This window comes from Stegodyphus dumicola, chromosome 8 (genome assembly GCF_044657685.1).
Source record: "Stegodyphus dumicola isolate Sdum_Otavi_A_Nest chromosome 8, ASM4465768v1".
Classification (NCBI taxonomy): Eukaryota; Metazoa; Arthropoda; class Arachnida; order Araneae; family Eresidae; genus Stegodyphus; species Stegodyphus dumicola.
Window position 1 is genome coordinate 84,095,781 of NC_140775.1, and position 16,380 is coordinate 84,112,160.

Genomic DNA, 16,380 nt, shown 5'->3' on the forward strand with positions numbered 1-16,380 from the left:
CTTTAAGATTTCAGATAAGAAAATCTTATCTTTTCTTATTTATCACAAAATTTGTTCTCAGAGAAATGAACCAGGGAAGAGGCATCAAATGACATATTATTGTAATACTTGCCCTGACAAGCAGGGCATGCATCTTGAGAATTGTTACACGAAATATCATACACAGAAAAATTACAGACACTAATATTTAGGAAATTACTTTTATAAAGGTGTAAAGATATATAAAATGTTAAAATAAAAAAAAAATTATATATTAATTTGTGTGTGTAATGATTTTAAGTTACTGGTAAGAAATGCATAAAAAAGGCTATGAAAAGTCTCAAGTTGCTGAAGCGAAGTGCAAAAAAAGCCCCAAGTGCAAAGAAGTGAATTAAAATTATAAACTTGACTGTATTTTTTTATAACACATTTAAATAAATATATTAATTTGATTATCATTTTAACTTAGCTGTCAAATGCAGAATGAGAAAGGGATAAAATACAGGTAGAAAATATCATAGCTGCCAATTAGATAAATAAAAATGTTTTTTAAATATTTAAAAGTCAACAAGAGAGACAAAGAACCATTGACATATCAACAAAAGAAGTTCACAATGTTGAAATTGATAAGCACCACAAGAACAATGACGGTACAGCAACTGACAGCTTAAATGACAAATCAGGAGCAGAGCTTACCTTAAGAGAAATAACAAGATTGATAATCATTACAAAGATAACGAACAATCTCAAAAACCCAAGACTAGTCCAGTAAGTCAAGTGCAGTATACAAATGAAGAATTGAAACATCAAATGAGAATACGACATGATCCCGCTACTTGGCCTGAAATAATTAACAGACCTATAAGAGATTATTTGGTTCAAAAAGTGCCACCAGAAATTTTCTTACATAATTTCTCCCTTTAAAATGATAGCACGTTTTTTCAAAGAATCATTCAAAAAGAAAACTGCCAAATGATGAAATCATCTTGACCCTGGTTTATTTAGTCTGAAAAAATGGATAAAATATATTGATTCTTTCATCTATTAGTGAAAGAATTGCTTTAACTACTACAAGACTTTATAACAGACTAATACAAGACTTAATAATATCCACAGAAGACTATCATGAAAAATCAAAGCACACTTTAGTATCAATGTTAAAATGTATGGAACTGCAAAAAAGACTCTTAGCTGAAATTACTATCGAGAAAGTCAAGCAAAAGTTGTACATAAAAAAACTGATAATCGGGGGGGGGGAATTCAATTAAGATAAGTTTTTAAGACTATTTTCTGTATACAACTTTTAGCTGAACATAATTTAGCGTTTTCAGGATCTGGATGATTCATACAATGACAATTTTCTACGAATCATTGAACTACTTGGAATGTATGACTCAATACAAAAAGACCATTTTCAGTGAATCGTTAATACAAGACTAAAAGAAATATACCTTAGCAAAATAATTCAAAATGAAATTATCAACTTAATAGGAAATAAAATTGAAAACAAACTAAAGATCAAATAAAATTTGGAAAATATTTTGCCGTGATTCTTGACTGTAGTCCAGATATCAAACACCAACAGCTCATACCTTTTATTGTCAGATATATCTCAGATGGTATATAACCAGGCTTAATCATTGGTGTTAATAAGCAATTTATGTTGATGATAGTTCTGGACATATATGAACAAGTTTATACCATTTTTAAAACAAGAAATTAAATCTTTGGGACTGGATATCAATGAATAATGTTATGGCAACAGATCCAGTATGTAAGGTAAGGATTTTAGAGTTAAGGCAAGACTCTTCAAAGAAAATTCTCAAACCTTTTTCGATGCTGTGACTCCGCAAGTAATTTCAGCATCTAGAAAAACATGGGCAGTACTTTTGAAATATGTGCAACATCTTACTGTCAAGCCTCTTTGTGATACAAAGTGGGATTCACAATTAAAGTATTAAAGCAGTTAAGACACCAGCTGGGTCAATTCTAGGATGCACTTCTTCAAATATCAGAAAACACTACAGATCCACAAATTAAAAGTGAATCAGAATAACCTGCAAATTTAATTAGTGATTATAAATTCATAGTTTCTTTATATTTTTTGGCATGATTAACTTAACCACATTAGTATCATAAGCAATGAACTTCAAAGTTCTTCGGTAGACATTTCCATGGTTCCTTCATGTTTACGAAACCTTTTAGGTTGGATCCTGCAGTATAGAAATAGTGGACTCAAAAATGTTTTAAGCAATGCAGAAAACTTGCAGAAACTTTAGATATTATTCCAGACTTTGAAAAGAAAAAAGGCACTTTATTTATGAAACAGAGGATAAACCTAACTGATGCAGTAGAATCATCTAAAACGCATTTTTTTAAAATCTGGTAGTGGACGAGTCACTAAAAAATAGATTTGAACAAGTAAAAAGTCATTCACACTTATTTAGTTTATTATTATTAGTATTATTTTTAGAAAAATGTAATTAAATTATAAAGTGGAACTACAGTAGCTGAGTAAGAAACAGCTTCGATAGCGACTAAATTAAAAGAAAGGGATAAAGCTCAGCATATCAAGGAATTAGATGGTTAAATGTTGGCATTAAAATAGAGGCAATAAAGTCTATAGTTCTGGAGCACTAGGAAACACTTTTGAAAATATTTTGCCTGAAAACAAAATATCACAAAGGTTTAAGGTTTATGAATTCATTTATTATTATTGCTGTTTTAGTATATCTAACAATACCAGTAAGTGCTACATCAGGCGAGAGATCATTTTTAAGTTGAAACTTATAAAAAACTATTTGAGGTCAAAATTGACTTAAGACAGGTTAAATGACTTAGCTATAATTTCAGTTGAATGCAAAGAATGTAATACAGTACAAAAAATCTTTAATCTGGACATCCATAATCCGGAATGATCCGAATCTCAAAGCTACAAACTTTCTGTGCATGCATAAATGCATAATGCATTTACGTATGCACGTTTAACATATAACGGACGGTATAAGCTAGGCTAAAATTATCTATTTCAGTTAATGTTCCAGATTGCGTTGTTCCTTAATCTTGTAATTGGATCTGGCTTATTATTTTTGCAGACTGTTAGAGCAATTTTATAAAAAGTAAGCTTGAACTTTTGATTATGCCAAAAGAGTTTCCAATTCTGAAGCTGCCAAAGGATCTACAAAGCGAAAGCATGTTTCGATGTCAATGAAACAAAAAGTGGAATTGCTGCAAAAAATGGATAAAGGCATGAAGAAAGTGACAGAGAGGTAAGTGAAAACGAAAAAATTTCGATTGATAAGTTAGTCAGTATTCTCGGCACAGCAATTGCAGGACTTGAACAGTGGAACTTTGTAACCGAACAAGAAATTATGTCTGTTTATAGAATTAAAGAGAAAGTATTAGCACAAAAAATGAAGCAACTTAAACAACTTGCATTGAAAGAAATATTTAATAAAGTAAACAAAAAAATATTAAGCTTTTTTTGTGTGTAAATTTTGATACCCTTTAGATCATAATTGCTCTTTACTTCATTAAATTACGGTTTCATATTTTTAATTTTATAATTTCTGCATGCCATCTTATCAGATTTAAATTGATGATCTATAATCCGGAAAAACCGCTAATCTGGAATCGCCAAAGTCCCGATGAATCCGGATTAAAGACTTCGTACTGTATTTTAGATTTAAATCATATTTTAGAAGAATTTACCAAATATAAATATATATATATAATAATGTAATTGCAATATAATAACAATAATAAAACTGGTAATCTTGTAATGAAATTTCTTATTTTTTATTTAACTGGGAGCTCCATGAGAAAATCCTATTCGACCCTTCTATGGCTTGAGCCAGTTCTACACACAAAATTTTTATATCATGAAATCTAGAATGCGACTCTGGAAAAAGTTCCCCCCTCATATAAAATCTTATTTGGTATACTGAGAATGCTTTATAAAAATTTAATTTTTTTTTTTTGGAATTTTCATTCTTATTAAGCTAAGATTCTTATTAAAATGTCCCAATATTTTCATTCACTGGAGAACTTATATTTTTTAAAATTTTAGTTCTTTGTACTTTTATTTTATACAATTGCAGTTAAAACATAGTGGATGAATTGTTTCTATCAAAGAATTAGAAAAATATGCAAGAGTACAAAATATACACATATTTACTAATTAATATGAAATCTTGTAATAACTACAAAAAGATATAAAGTCCGACAGAAAAACTATTATTTAATTAAAAGCTTAATATCAAATTACAAGCATTAAATAAATGCATAATAAATTTCCTAGTTAAGGATTAAAAAAATGAAATACCACAGAAAAAATTCAATATAATTAAAAGAAAGACTTAATTTTAACAAATATCACTCCTTAAAATAATCATACCTTGTGAAATCTTTTAAAAATCAATGCTAGATTGTAAAAAAAGAAAACATTACAATAACAACACCTTTTTGTAATTAGGCATTAATATAATTTTTAGCATTACAACTCTATAAAAAGTTTTTAAAAATAATTTCACAGAAGACATACCAGAAAAGTACTAGAAACTCATCTGATTAATAAGCAGTGATTAATGAATAATTAAATGAACAATTAATCACCAATACTCAGAATAGAAAATAGGTGCTTGATACTGAAATAACACACAATTAGTAACATTATATTGGAATGAGTTCTTTATATTTCAAGCAAGTCTAAGCAATTTAAGTTGTATGTTAAAGCAGTCCTGGGTAAACAGTAATATAGAATTAAAATTCATTACAACATATCAGAAATAAAGGAAAAGGGAAGGATAGATAGAGATGACGAATTTCTACTGCAATTCTGTACCAATTTTACAAAAGGTTATCATATAAATAATAAAACATTTATATTAAGATCCTTGCAACTCACCACATGAGCAACATATGAAACAATTGGTGTGGTACAAGTTTCCCATTGCCTGACACGCTTGTCCAGCACCAGTCACTTTTTCACCACATGTATGGCAGATTCCTATAAAATTAACAATATAAATCATGAATATTAAAAATAAAAGCTTAAACATTATTCACAATAAATTCTTATACTGAATCAAAGCAAATGCAAATGACATTTTGAAAAACCGAATGATTGAAAAATATAACTGAATACCTAAGTGAAATATTTATAGTACAGATGTCAATTCAAACTTTAAAATGATTTACCTAATTTCTTATGACTTTTTAATAAAAATTAACAATCTAATAACAGATATGTATTTTATCCACCAAAGTTATTAACATGAATTCAATTATTTATTTAACTGATTGAATGTAATATTTTACAATGTGGTGTTCTTAATAAGCTGCAATGCAGACTAATTTCAGTAACAGGGTAAGAACAGGCACTAAAATAATGTAAGAAAAAACCACAATTTATTTTTTGCCTGGTTTTCTAGGTAAACAAATGAGATGCTCTCCTTTAATGCATCTACAGCGAGGTGATTTAATGTGAAATTTACCATGCAAACCATACTAAGAAGCATTTGATTTCTCTTCTTCAAAGACATATTAAATGCTTCTTAGTTCCTCTAGCTATAAATATTTCTTAACTTGGTTATTCATAGGTAATATGACAAACTGATGTAGACTGCTTTAGAGATATATTTGGGATGTACTGATTGAAAGTCAACCTTCCCCCCCCCCCAACAGCTCAAAATATATTCATCAGCTTAGAAACAATATCATTAATCTGGCTGGCATAATAGGTAACAAGTTTTACCAACATAATCAAAAGTCTCCAATACGACTGGCAGCACAAAAGATGATGTTCTGCATGAAGACATCAAGTCATGATGAATACAAATTACATGATGACAGCAAGTGAACAATTAAATACTGTAACATTTATACCCTATGTATGGTTAACAAATTTGCATTTCCAGTTTGTCAAGGCTGGCTGGCTTATAGTGAAATAAATATTGTAATTAAAATAGAAAATATTAACTTAAAATGCTATGAATACACATCACGGGATTTATGAAGTCAAATAGTTTATTTTCTGCAGGATATGAAACATATTTCCATGGCTGACTTGTTGTCTTTTTTCAGGGGTAGTCGTATTTTCATCAATATGATTATTGTAATACAAAATTTATTGAACTTTTCAGTACCAATTTGTCACGGTTGTGAGTCATATGCATCACATTTTACGTTTTAACTGCAATTTTATAATTATAATTATAGCAAGAGAGTTAACTAATATATTAAAAAGTTTTAAAGAGTTACAAATATATTATATAGTGTTAAGGATATCTTTCCTTCAACGGAAAGAAACTTTTTATCAGCAAAGAGTCTAACTCCACAATCTGATTATTTTAGTATGTTTATTTCAGTACCTGTGTGTTATGTATACTTATACTGTATATATAACTGTTAACAGAACGTCTATCAAAATTCCCCAAACACAGTAACACCGGAAACTTGATTAGGGTTAAAAAAAATGTATGCAGCAATTTCTGATAAGATACAGCATATCAAAATTGCAATGTTCTAATCCAAGGACAACTGTAACCTTAAGCGTATGGGAGGGGGAATTGCGGCATAATTTCTATGGCACTGCCAACAGATAATTATGTAAAGAATTTAAACATGTCTCGGATAAATTGCAAAGCCAAGCCAATTATCAACGAAATGAGAAAGCAATACATCATTGCACATAAAGATAAGAGAAACACAAAAAACAAAACGAAACAAAAAAGATTTCAACATGGAACTTTTTTTCTATCAATCAATCGGCAAGCTCGTCATCACCACGCCGTTTCGAATTTCCGGCAAAAGGTCCATGTCAAGAGCAGGCACCAAAAAGCCGTTAATGCATAGACATTGAATAAACAAGTTGAAAGAACAAGTGATCGTTCTCACAGTATTTCTTGAATGCTGGAAGAGTTTATTGATCTGCATCATCAACATCACGTGAACTAGAATGATATAGCCAGAAACTTAAAAGGTGTCTGCCGTCTGTAAACAGCAGCAAAAAGAACTTTTTGACCCGTAATTTAAACAACTTAATGGTTATGTAAACAATGAACTGTTGCAGGAAGAATTACTGCACGGACAACTGTTTTTGACATAAGCAAGCAAGATAACAGGATTAAAATAAATAAACAAAAATTATAAGAGAAAGAAAGGGGGTGTACTCTCGAAATTTTGTTTGTTAGTTATAATAAGCTATAATGTAAATTTACCGTGTTTTATATTTAACAAATGTATTTCATTTACAGATGGAGAACAAAATAATACGAACACCTGTGAAATAATGGAAAATCGGTACTGTTCGGTTTTGAGGGCCGTAAAAAATTGCCAAACTATTGTTGATGCCAGTGCTGCCAAAAATAATTCGGCAACCCTAACGCAAGAAAAAAAGTATAATAATAAATAACTATCTAAGATTGATGTTTTAATTTAGATGAAAGGTTAATTTCATATAATACTTTTTTTTATTATAATTTATATAAAAAAGGCTAAACATGACTGAATGGAATGGAAGCATAAGAGTAAATAACTACTTCAGATCATTATTAGAATTTATATAAAAATTGCTAAACATAATTGAATGGATGCATCGCATTTCGCTAGGAAGTTATCGCTAAAGCATACTTTCATCTCGTTGGTTGTTCAAACATAATTTTTTATAATGAATGATGTCTTTTCTTTGAAACAATTTTCGGTAAAGTGCAGAATCGTCCACTTATTTGTTTGCCGCTTTTTACAAGGGTAAAAACAATTGGATTTTTGTCAATTTTCTTTTACTTTTTAAGTGAAAATAGTCGATGTACATAGATAAAGTCAAGGGTGTGCGCAGTGCCATTTTTGTGCAATTCTGGAATTTTTTAAGTGAAAATAGGTCGATGTGTACATGGATACCGCATATGTGCAATTTTTAAAAACGCGTCAAGCAGTGGGTGACTCTGCACTTTACCCAAAATTCTATTGCACACGTTTATCATGGGCAATTCCCAAATTGTTAAATCCATAGGATATCAAAAAAGATTTAAAAATCAAACCAGTATTTCAATGGCATCTTAAGAAATATAGAACTATATAAAATTACGCAATCTGAAATCAGCGGCTGTGCTAGATTTGGCACTTTTGCGCATACATTTTCGCTGCAATTTTTTTACGGTCCTCAAAACGGAATAGTACCGGAAAATCTTTATTAATAGGGGGTAGGACCACTTTTTGACTGAAGTACAGATTGAATACGACGTGAGATAGATGCATAAAGATCATGGACATTATTTAAAGGAATATTAAGCCATTCCTCCTGCAGAGCGGTCTCTAATTCCGAAAGTCTGGATGGAGGTGGAAATAAGGAACGAAGTTTGGACTCCAAATATGCCCATAAATGTTCAATAATATTCAAGTCCGGAGACTGAGGGGGCCAAGCGAGATGTTCAATTGCATCGTCATGCTCTTCGAACCATTCTTGAATACACCTAGCAGTGTGGATTGGGGCATTGTCGTCTTGAAAAAGCGGTCGCTCCCCAGGGAATACAGTATGGACAAAAAAAAAAAAAAAAAAAAAAAAAAAAAAAAAAAAAAATGGATATGATACCCTAGAATGCTTAGATAGTGATTGGATGTGATCCTCCCATGCAGAATAACAAGTGGCCTAAGAAAGCACCAAGATATCGCATCCCATACCATAATAGCGCCATTCCATGCTTCACAGTCTGAAAGAGGCAGTCGGCATGAAACGCTTCTTTGGGAGTTCTCCAGACATAAACGCGTCCGGTTGTCTGAAATAGGGTGAATGACGATTCATCTGACCATATTACCTGTTGCCACTACTGTGGGGGCCAGCCTTTGTGATCTCTGCATCATTAGTGACGCTTGAAAGCATTAGTTGTTGTCACCAAGGGTTTACGAATTGCCACTCTGCCATAAACTTTTCGCAGCATGAAGTTCCCTTTTGACAGTTTTTGTTGAAACGGGGTCCTGGAGATGACTGTTCATTTCGGATGTTATCTCGGATAACGATAGCTTGTGCTTTCGGGCTAATATGCGCTTCAAGACCCGTCTATCCCTATCAGCCAGCTTTGACATTCGGCCACTGTTGTGCTTTGAAGACGTCGTCTTATCTTCTTTCGTGTACGCTGTCATAACGGTTGATACCATACTCCTTGCACACCTCACAAGGTTTGCTGATTCCGTAACCGATGCTCCACTAAGACGCGCTCCAACTATCATTCCTCTTTGGAACTCTCACAGGTCTGACATTTCAACTTCTCACAGACAATTTGATCGAAGTATGCAACGCAGGTGACTGCTGTTAAGAGACTGATACCTTCCTCTTCACGCTCACTAGGTGGGCAGACTTCTGTTGCAGGTGGCGCGGCTGTACTACAGGTATGAAATACGTCATAATTTTTCTAAGGTGTTCGCATAATTTCGTCCTCCATCTGTATATGTTTATAAATACACAAATTATATATAGAGAGAGATAAAAATATGAAAGCAAACTATTAATTTTGCATTAGACGAGCGGTTCTCAACCTTTTGACTAACGCGTACCACCTAAACAAAAATTGAAAACCTTTAGTACCACCACTAAAGTACTACTACCACCATCACTCCTGATCAAAGCTAAAATCGCAAACATTTACGAGTGTTAGAGAAAAAACTCAATTACGATATTGGGGTTTTAATTTTTGAATATAACAGTTAAAAATATTTTGCTTTTTTTGCGCACCACCTATTTTTCTCTTGCGTACCATTAATGGTACGCGTACCACCTGTTGAGAATCCCTGCATTAGACCCTTTATCATTTTTTAATTTGAATATTTTCCCTTCTCATCCTTTGCATAACGCTTAAGACGTAGCTTATTCGAAAGTTAAACTCAAAATTTCCGAAATAGAAACCCTTCTGTTAAACTAAGCTTCCATGTTGATAACGACGTACTTTCCCGCTTGCCTCTATAAAAGTGAAGTGGCACTATTCTTCGGAAAACTTGTTACTTCCAGCCGAGGTGCGTGAAATGTTTGTTCTCAACCTCACAGAACGGCTGACTGCCCGCACCTGGGCCGTACTGATACATTTAAGAGCAGTAAATGCCTTGGACCACATCCGGCTAGCTACAGAGGTTTCCCCAAAACAAGCCTCCTACAAAAACAGCAACAAAAAAAAGATAGTTTAACTATGCCAAGAACTTTATATGCCCAGACGGCAAAATGTTAGGCCAAAGAAACTATCTTCTATTTCGTTACCGACGGGGGTAGGACCGTTAAATCTCCATACAGGCAGCAAAATAATTTGCCCTAATTTGTTTGTAACATACGTGCAATTTTGCATGTTCTTAGCTGCTATTGCATATCAAGTACATTAACGACACAAATCAAATGTTTAGTATTCAAACAATAGGCCTGCAAAAATACATTTTATTTGATACTCGCTAATTTGTTCCTGTGTGAAAACGATGTGCAGTTATGGGAAATTTAATACGTAATCTTTGGTCTGATAAATTTCGATGCCTGCTCAGGCACAGATACTCGGAGAACATGATATCATAAAAGATCTTTCATTACCATTAAGCGTTTGGCAAATATAATATGATTTATTTAGCTGGTTTTATCTTCAATAACTAACGCTGTTATGATTGAAACGAAAAAGATACATTTGGGTACCAAAAACACTGCTAACTAGTAGTGTAGGTAAACAATAACAGTTTTGTTTCCTCCCATCATCTGGATTTAAATTGAGACATTTCGGCTCCTACCTCCAAAAAACCAAATAACAGGCGTTGGTGGCAAGAGATTTTGCTTTTAAACTAATTCAGCCTCTTTTAATGAGGGGAGTGACCATCGCATTTATTCACTTTATTTTTTGCCATGAGAAAGGAGGGAAGCGAGAGCCGGAAAAATGCAAATGACATACACGTGGGGCAGGTGTATTCTCGAATGACTTATACAAAAGAACGACCCGGATATGCGAAGAAATAGCCAAAGATGATGAGAAAATGGGGAGGACAGGCAAATATACCACTCCACCCGATTCTAGAAATAGAGATATAACGATTCTGTTCAGATCATAGATATGAACACGAAATTTCGAAGAATCATCAGAAAGATCCGATGATGAGATAGATAACACTGAACAGCAGATAAAAATTATCCAAAATAAAAACGACCTATTATATATATATACATATATGATAAAAACTTGGATAGACTACTGCATTATTAGAAAGATGACACTCGAAGGAGAGACTTGTATACAGACGTAGTCGAACTGAACATAATCTTTATTGCTGGATACGAACTAATTTTAGAAACTATATTTTTATTACATATGATCACCAGCGCAATACGCACACCACAATTTTATACAGAGTTTCACATTTTAAATAACGGTGCAGTTAGCTTGCAGCTCTGCTGCCGCTATTTTGGGCAAAATTTTATTATTTTTATTTTTCAAATTATTTCCCTTCATTTGTTAATGCTTTAACGTTTTCTCTCACCGAGCCGTTTTCTTCTTGAAGGGAAGGGAGACTATGTAAAATATAAAATATCTATCTTTCAAATAATAAATTAATAACAGCCCTTTAACTCGCGTCTTCATTCTAAAAATAATAATAACATTTCTGGATTGCGTCATTTCTAGGTTAATCTATGCCACGAAGCTTGTGTAACGCCGATGACGTAGTAATTGAGAACCTAAACTCTTAGAACTGAAACCTTTCTTACTCAAACCAAACCATTCCTCTTCGTGAACTTCCATATTGGATAACTACGCACTTTAGCTTCTCTTTCAACGCTGCTCGGAAGTTATTTCGTTGTGCTCGTTTTCTATCGCAACAGTATCAAAATTGTAAATGTTTCTTGAATAGGCACGATTAGAATGCCAAATGAATTGTGGCTACAAATGGCAGCTTAAATAAAAATAGAATTAAAACTGCCTGAACTGCCAAATTTCTTATTCACTGCAGATCGGTATTTCAGTATTCTGCTTCAATATGGATCTACGTTTCTATGTCTCTGTATTCCTACATCAATAATTCTCTGAAATTTGCTTTTATTACATTTATGTACATGCGTGTGAGAGAAGTAGTAGATGATGCTGAGCTGAGGATTTTGAAATAGCGATATCTATTACTGAAGGTGCAGATCTACATGTTATAGGAGTGCTATATACAAAATTTCAATGTTCTGAGGCAACTCGTTTTTGAGTTATGCGAGATATATACGTACGTACAGACGCCACACGAAAAATCTCTTCAGAATCCGTATTAAATCAGCTTTATAATTTTTTGGGGGAAAAAGAGTCCTTTATTTTGTCCTTACGTACAGATGCCACGCAAAAACATCGTTAAAGTGCATTCGATAGCGATAAAAATGTGTATTTTCGTTGAAATATAATATCCGAAATTTTTTGCGATTACAATACTTCCTTTTTACTTCGTACAAGAAAGTAAAAAAAAGTTCCCTTTGGAGTGGTAATATAAAATCTGAAAGCTTTCAGATTTTTTTAAGCACTTAAAATCTTCTGTTCATTCGCTTATTCATCCTCATATTTTAAACTGCACAGCATTAGAAGTTAAATCGTGTAACAAGATTGTGTACAACAGGATGATTACTAGCCATAGGAAATGGTACTAATACAAAACTAAAAGGTTATGATATTTACTAACACAAAAGCTTTCATAGTAGAAAAAAATAGGAAAAAAAAATATCATTCCAGACAAAGCATAATTAATTTAGTATCAATAGACAATGAATTATTTTCACAAAAAAAAAACAAACTCTGGGTGGTTCTTGTTTATTGTGTGTAGGGACGTAATGCCACTCTCTTCAGCTCATCTGGAACCTTTACCGCCAAAATAAGACTGACGCATTAGAGCCGCTTAATAAGTATCCGCCTCTGAAACAAATCAACAATTCATTGCCAAACAACAGAACGTGCAGCAGTTAAACAGGGGTTAATTAATCTATCGACAATTCGATAGCACTTCATTTTTTATAAGGATGGTGGTGGTGGATGTAGGGGGAAGAAAGACTTCTTATAATTTGCGATACTAGGCGGTAAGAAGATAAACTCAGTGACGCGCAACAATAAGGTTAGTGACTTAAGAAAAGGAGAAGACTTTCATGTTCTATTCTCTTAATCAGCATATTAAAGCACTTAAAATAAACATTTCAGATTTTGTAAGTCTAAGAAATGATATTAAAAAATGTACATCATTTGCAGAAGACGAAGGAAAATATACAACGGAGTTTTGTTACATAATGGCCAGTGAACTTATTTTCAGCCACGGTTTTAGTATCACGTTAAGATTTTTGGGCTACAGTCTGCAATTTTCAGTTAATTTTAGTTTAATTTTACATTATTTATATGATAAACAGGCAGATTTAATTTATGGGATATAACAGTTATATGCAGCAACAGACTTGAATACAGCATATACCACCCGCAAAACAAGAAATATTATATTCACATATACTGTACTGATTCGAACATAAGATGATGATGATTTCCTTAAAATGCCACTCTGAAAATCATACCAAACTTTCTTTTCATATGTTGGCCATTTACAAGCCCAACATTTAAAAAATATGTCTAGCTAATTTATCACAATTCCTAAATTTCTGTAAGTTAAAAAAATAATTTTTATTTAATTTTACATTTATTTTAATGTTTGGCGTATACAATATTTGAATTATCTTTTTATCTTTTATTTTTGAACAATACAAAATATCCTCAATACAATTAACTCGCATATATGAAAGTGCACACATTTTTTTCCACTGAAACTACAATATAAGCAAATTAAAACTGAAACTTTTAACTCGAAAAAATATAACTATTTTAAACGTGAGACCATCTCATATTCGGGCCAATACGATATTCAAAGAATTGTTTTATTTTACCGTTTTCAAAAAACAAGAAAAGGAAAACAATATAAAATAAATGTTTCCATTTAGTAAATTCAAAAGTAACATCAATTATTTTTAACGGCACTTCTTTCACCGGCTAATTAATAACTCTTTCACGAATAGCAGAACTGGACGTTGGTATGTTATCAATGAATTCATACTCATGTCACAAGTGTTAATTATGGGCGTAAAGAATGGCTATTTAGTGGATGCCAAACATAGTCAGCGTAGTGAAACACCTGGGTGGATGCCAGATATAACGAGCGCTTGCCACAGTGAAGTAATTGATGGATGCCGGATAAAGTCGACGTTAACCATGGTGAAGCATTTGGTGGGTTCTTGATACAGTTGGCGCTAAGCATTGTGAAGCATTTTGTATATGCCGGATTCAACCGGCACTAATTGTAAAAGGGTTTACGCAAAGGGCTAGAAGGATTATTTTTAGGAAGAGATAACTTTATAGAAAACCTTCTCACGGCAAGTTATCCCGCATGTATTATTTAAGACCACAGAAACCTCTACGCAGTTTGCCAATATAGCCAGCGAACAAGGTACGAAGAATATAACTGCCAATGTTTCGTGACTTTTACACTCGAATACTGTTGTGCCTTAATTAAAACTTTTACTCGAAAAAGTTGAAGTCCTTTAACCTAATGCCTCTACAAGTCGTTTTTTAATGCTTGGTACTCTTTTGTCATGCTTTCAGACGTTTCTTCCACACAGTATGTTTCGTTTGCTTCTAATGCATTTATTTTCAGAATTGTTTTCATTGCGTCAAATAACAGCTTTAACAATGGAATATTTGAAGTCAAGTGTCAAAACAGATTAATTGAAAAAGCCGGAGAGATGAAAAATTAGTAACGCCTTCGCCGGGAATCGAACCACGGACCTCTGGAATACCGGCCTAGCGTACAGAACCACTACACCACGAAGGCACGCTAGGAAAGCGGGAGAAATACCTTATATACTCCCCTTTTTAAAGGGCAACTGGGGTTTTTAGGGGACCCAATCGCCAAATCCTGGGTGTGGAGAATCGTCATCCAACACCCTTTTAGTTCGGGAGCCACTGTAGAGACATTAGGTTAATTGGAAAAGCAGGAGAGATGAAAAATTAGTAGCGCCTTCGCCGGGAATCGAACCACGGACCTCTGGAACATCGGCCCAGCGTGCAGAACCACTACACCACGAAGGCACGCTAGGAAAGAGGGAGAAACACTTTATAGACTGATGAATTCTGGAAAACAATACTTATCAAAGCTTCATTCAATTACAGTCGCCAAATAATTTTAGATTGGAGGGGAAGAATCTCTTATTGGAACATCGTAATTTTTTAAACACTCATTCTTCTACAATGCAATCAAATCACAATGGCTTCACATATATTACCTTGCTATGAGTTATTTAAGCCAAATATGCAGAAGAATTTATGCTGCTAAGTCATTTTGACAAAATAAGTGTTAATTTACAACTTTTCTTAGTTCTTTTGAAATGCATTCAATACTAGGGCCGACTTAAGAACCGTTTACAAAAATCGCGATTAAGAGTATGTAAAAATCTGTACGTTTGCACCTATATTACAATAATGTAAATATGAACAAGAAATTCATGTAAATATGAACAAGAATTTTGGATAGAAGTAAACAATGCTCGGAAATCAAGACTAAAACCAAATAATCACTCATACTGCAATTTTATAAGAAAATCTGCTTAAGCGGAGCCTGGTTTGTGCTGCTCGCAACGGTGGTAAAAAGAACTGTTCCAAGCTGGAACGATTTTAGAGAGAAAAAGAGAGAAACGACCGCCTTCTCTGCAATTACGAGTGCTTTCCAGCGAAACGTCAGTGCAACCGAGTCGAGTCACTTACACTTGTTCCCAACTGGAACAATCGAAACCAGTCGCCGGGTAGTGAAACGTGGAGCCGCGCTTTACAAAATTACAACTGAAGACGCTGCCTATCAGAGCATGAAATGCTATTAGCGACAAATACTCAAGACATTCCGGACAATGCGCTGGGAAATATGTTCCATATCCAAGTCCACTGTGTGACCATGAAAGTTGTTCGCCGGTTAAACATGAAGAAAGCTTTATCTTCCGTCAGTGTTACTTATAAATACGCACATTTACAATAAGATCATGACTGTACGTCGCAATAAAAGAAATAATTATAACGATATTTAAGAGAAATCTGTACAATAAATATATTACACAGAAAACTGTGAGACTATTGAAAAAATCAAACTTACTCTTCTGTAGAAGTACAAGCCTGCAGTATGTACCAACTGCTAAAATTTCAGGCACTTATATGTATATATATACATAAAAGCTCAACTCCTCGACAAAAGAGTAAAACCAAACATTAATATTAATAAATATAAATGTAGAATTTCTAAATCTGAAATTTTACTGAAGGCTCAGGTGCTGGGCATTTCTTCAGGCTCCTCGGCTGGAAAGCCGTAATGAGATTCTTAAATTAGATCTGATTCATTACGAATAAA

The 16,380-nt window shown here is 33.2% G+C and overlaps 1 protein-coding gene and 1 non-coding gene across 2 annotated transcripts in view; both read right to left on the reverse strand.

Moving 5' to 3' along the window:
• Positions 1 to 16,380, reverse strand: part of LOC118190375 (uncharacterized) — a 156,026-nt gene that overhangs the window by 31,871 nt on the left and 107,775 nt on the right. Inside the window, exon 2 of the mRNA XM_035361079.2 lies at positions 4,886 to 4,987. Within this exon, the coding sequence (XP_035216970.2) occupies positions 4,886 to 4,987 (102 nt within the window). The remainder of the gene's footprint in view (positions 1 to 4,885; positions 4,988 to 16,380) is intronic.
• On the reverse strand, positions 15,004 to 15,077 carry TRNAI-GAU (transfer RNA isoleucine (anticodon GAU)). Its single transcript has one exon. It is a non-coding gene; the product is annotated as a tRNA-Ile (tRNA).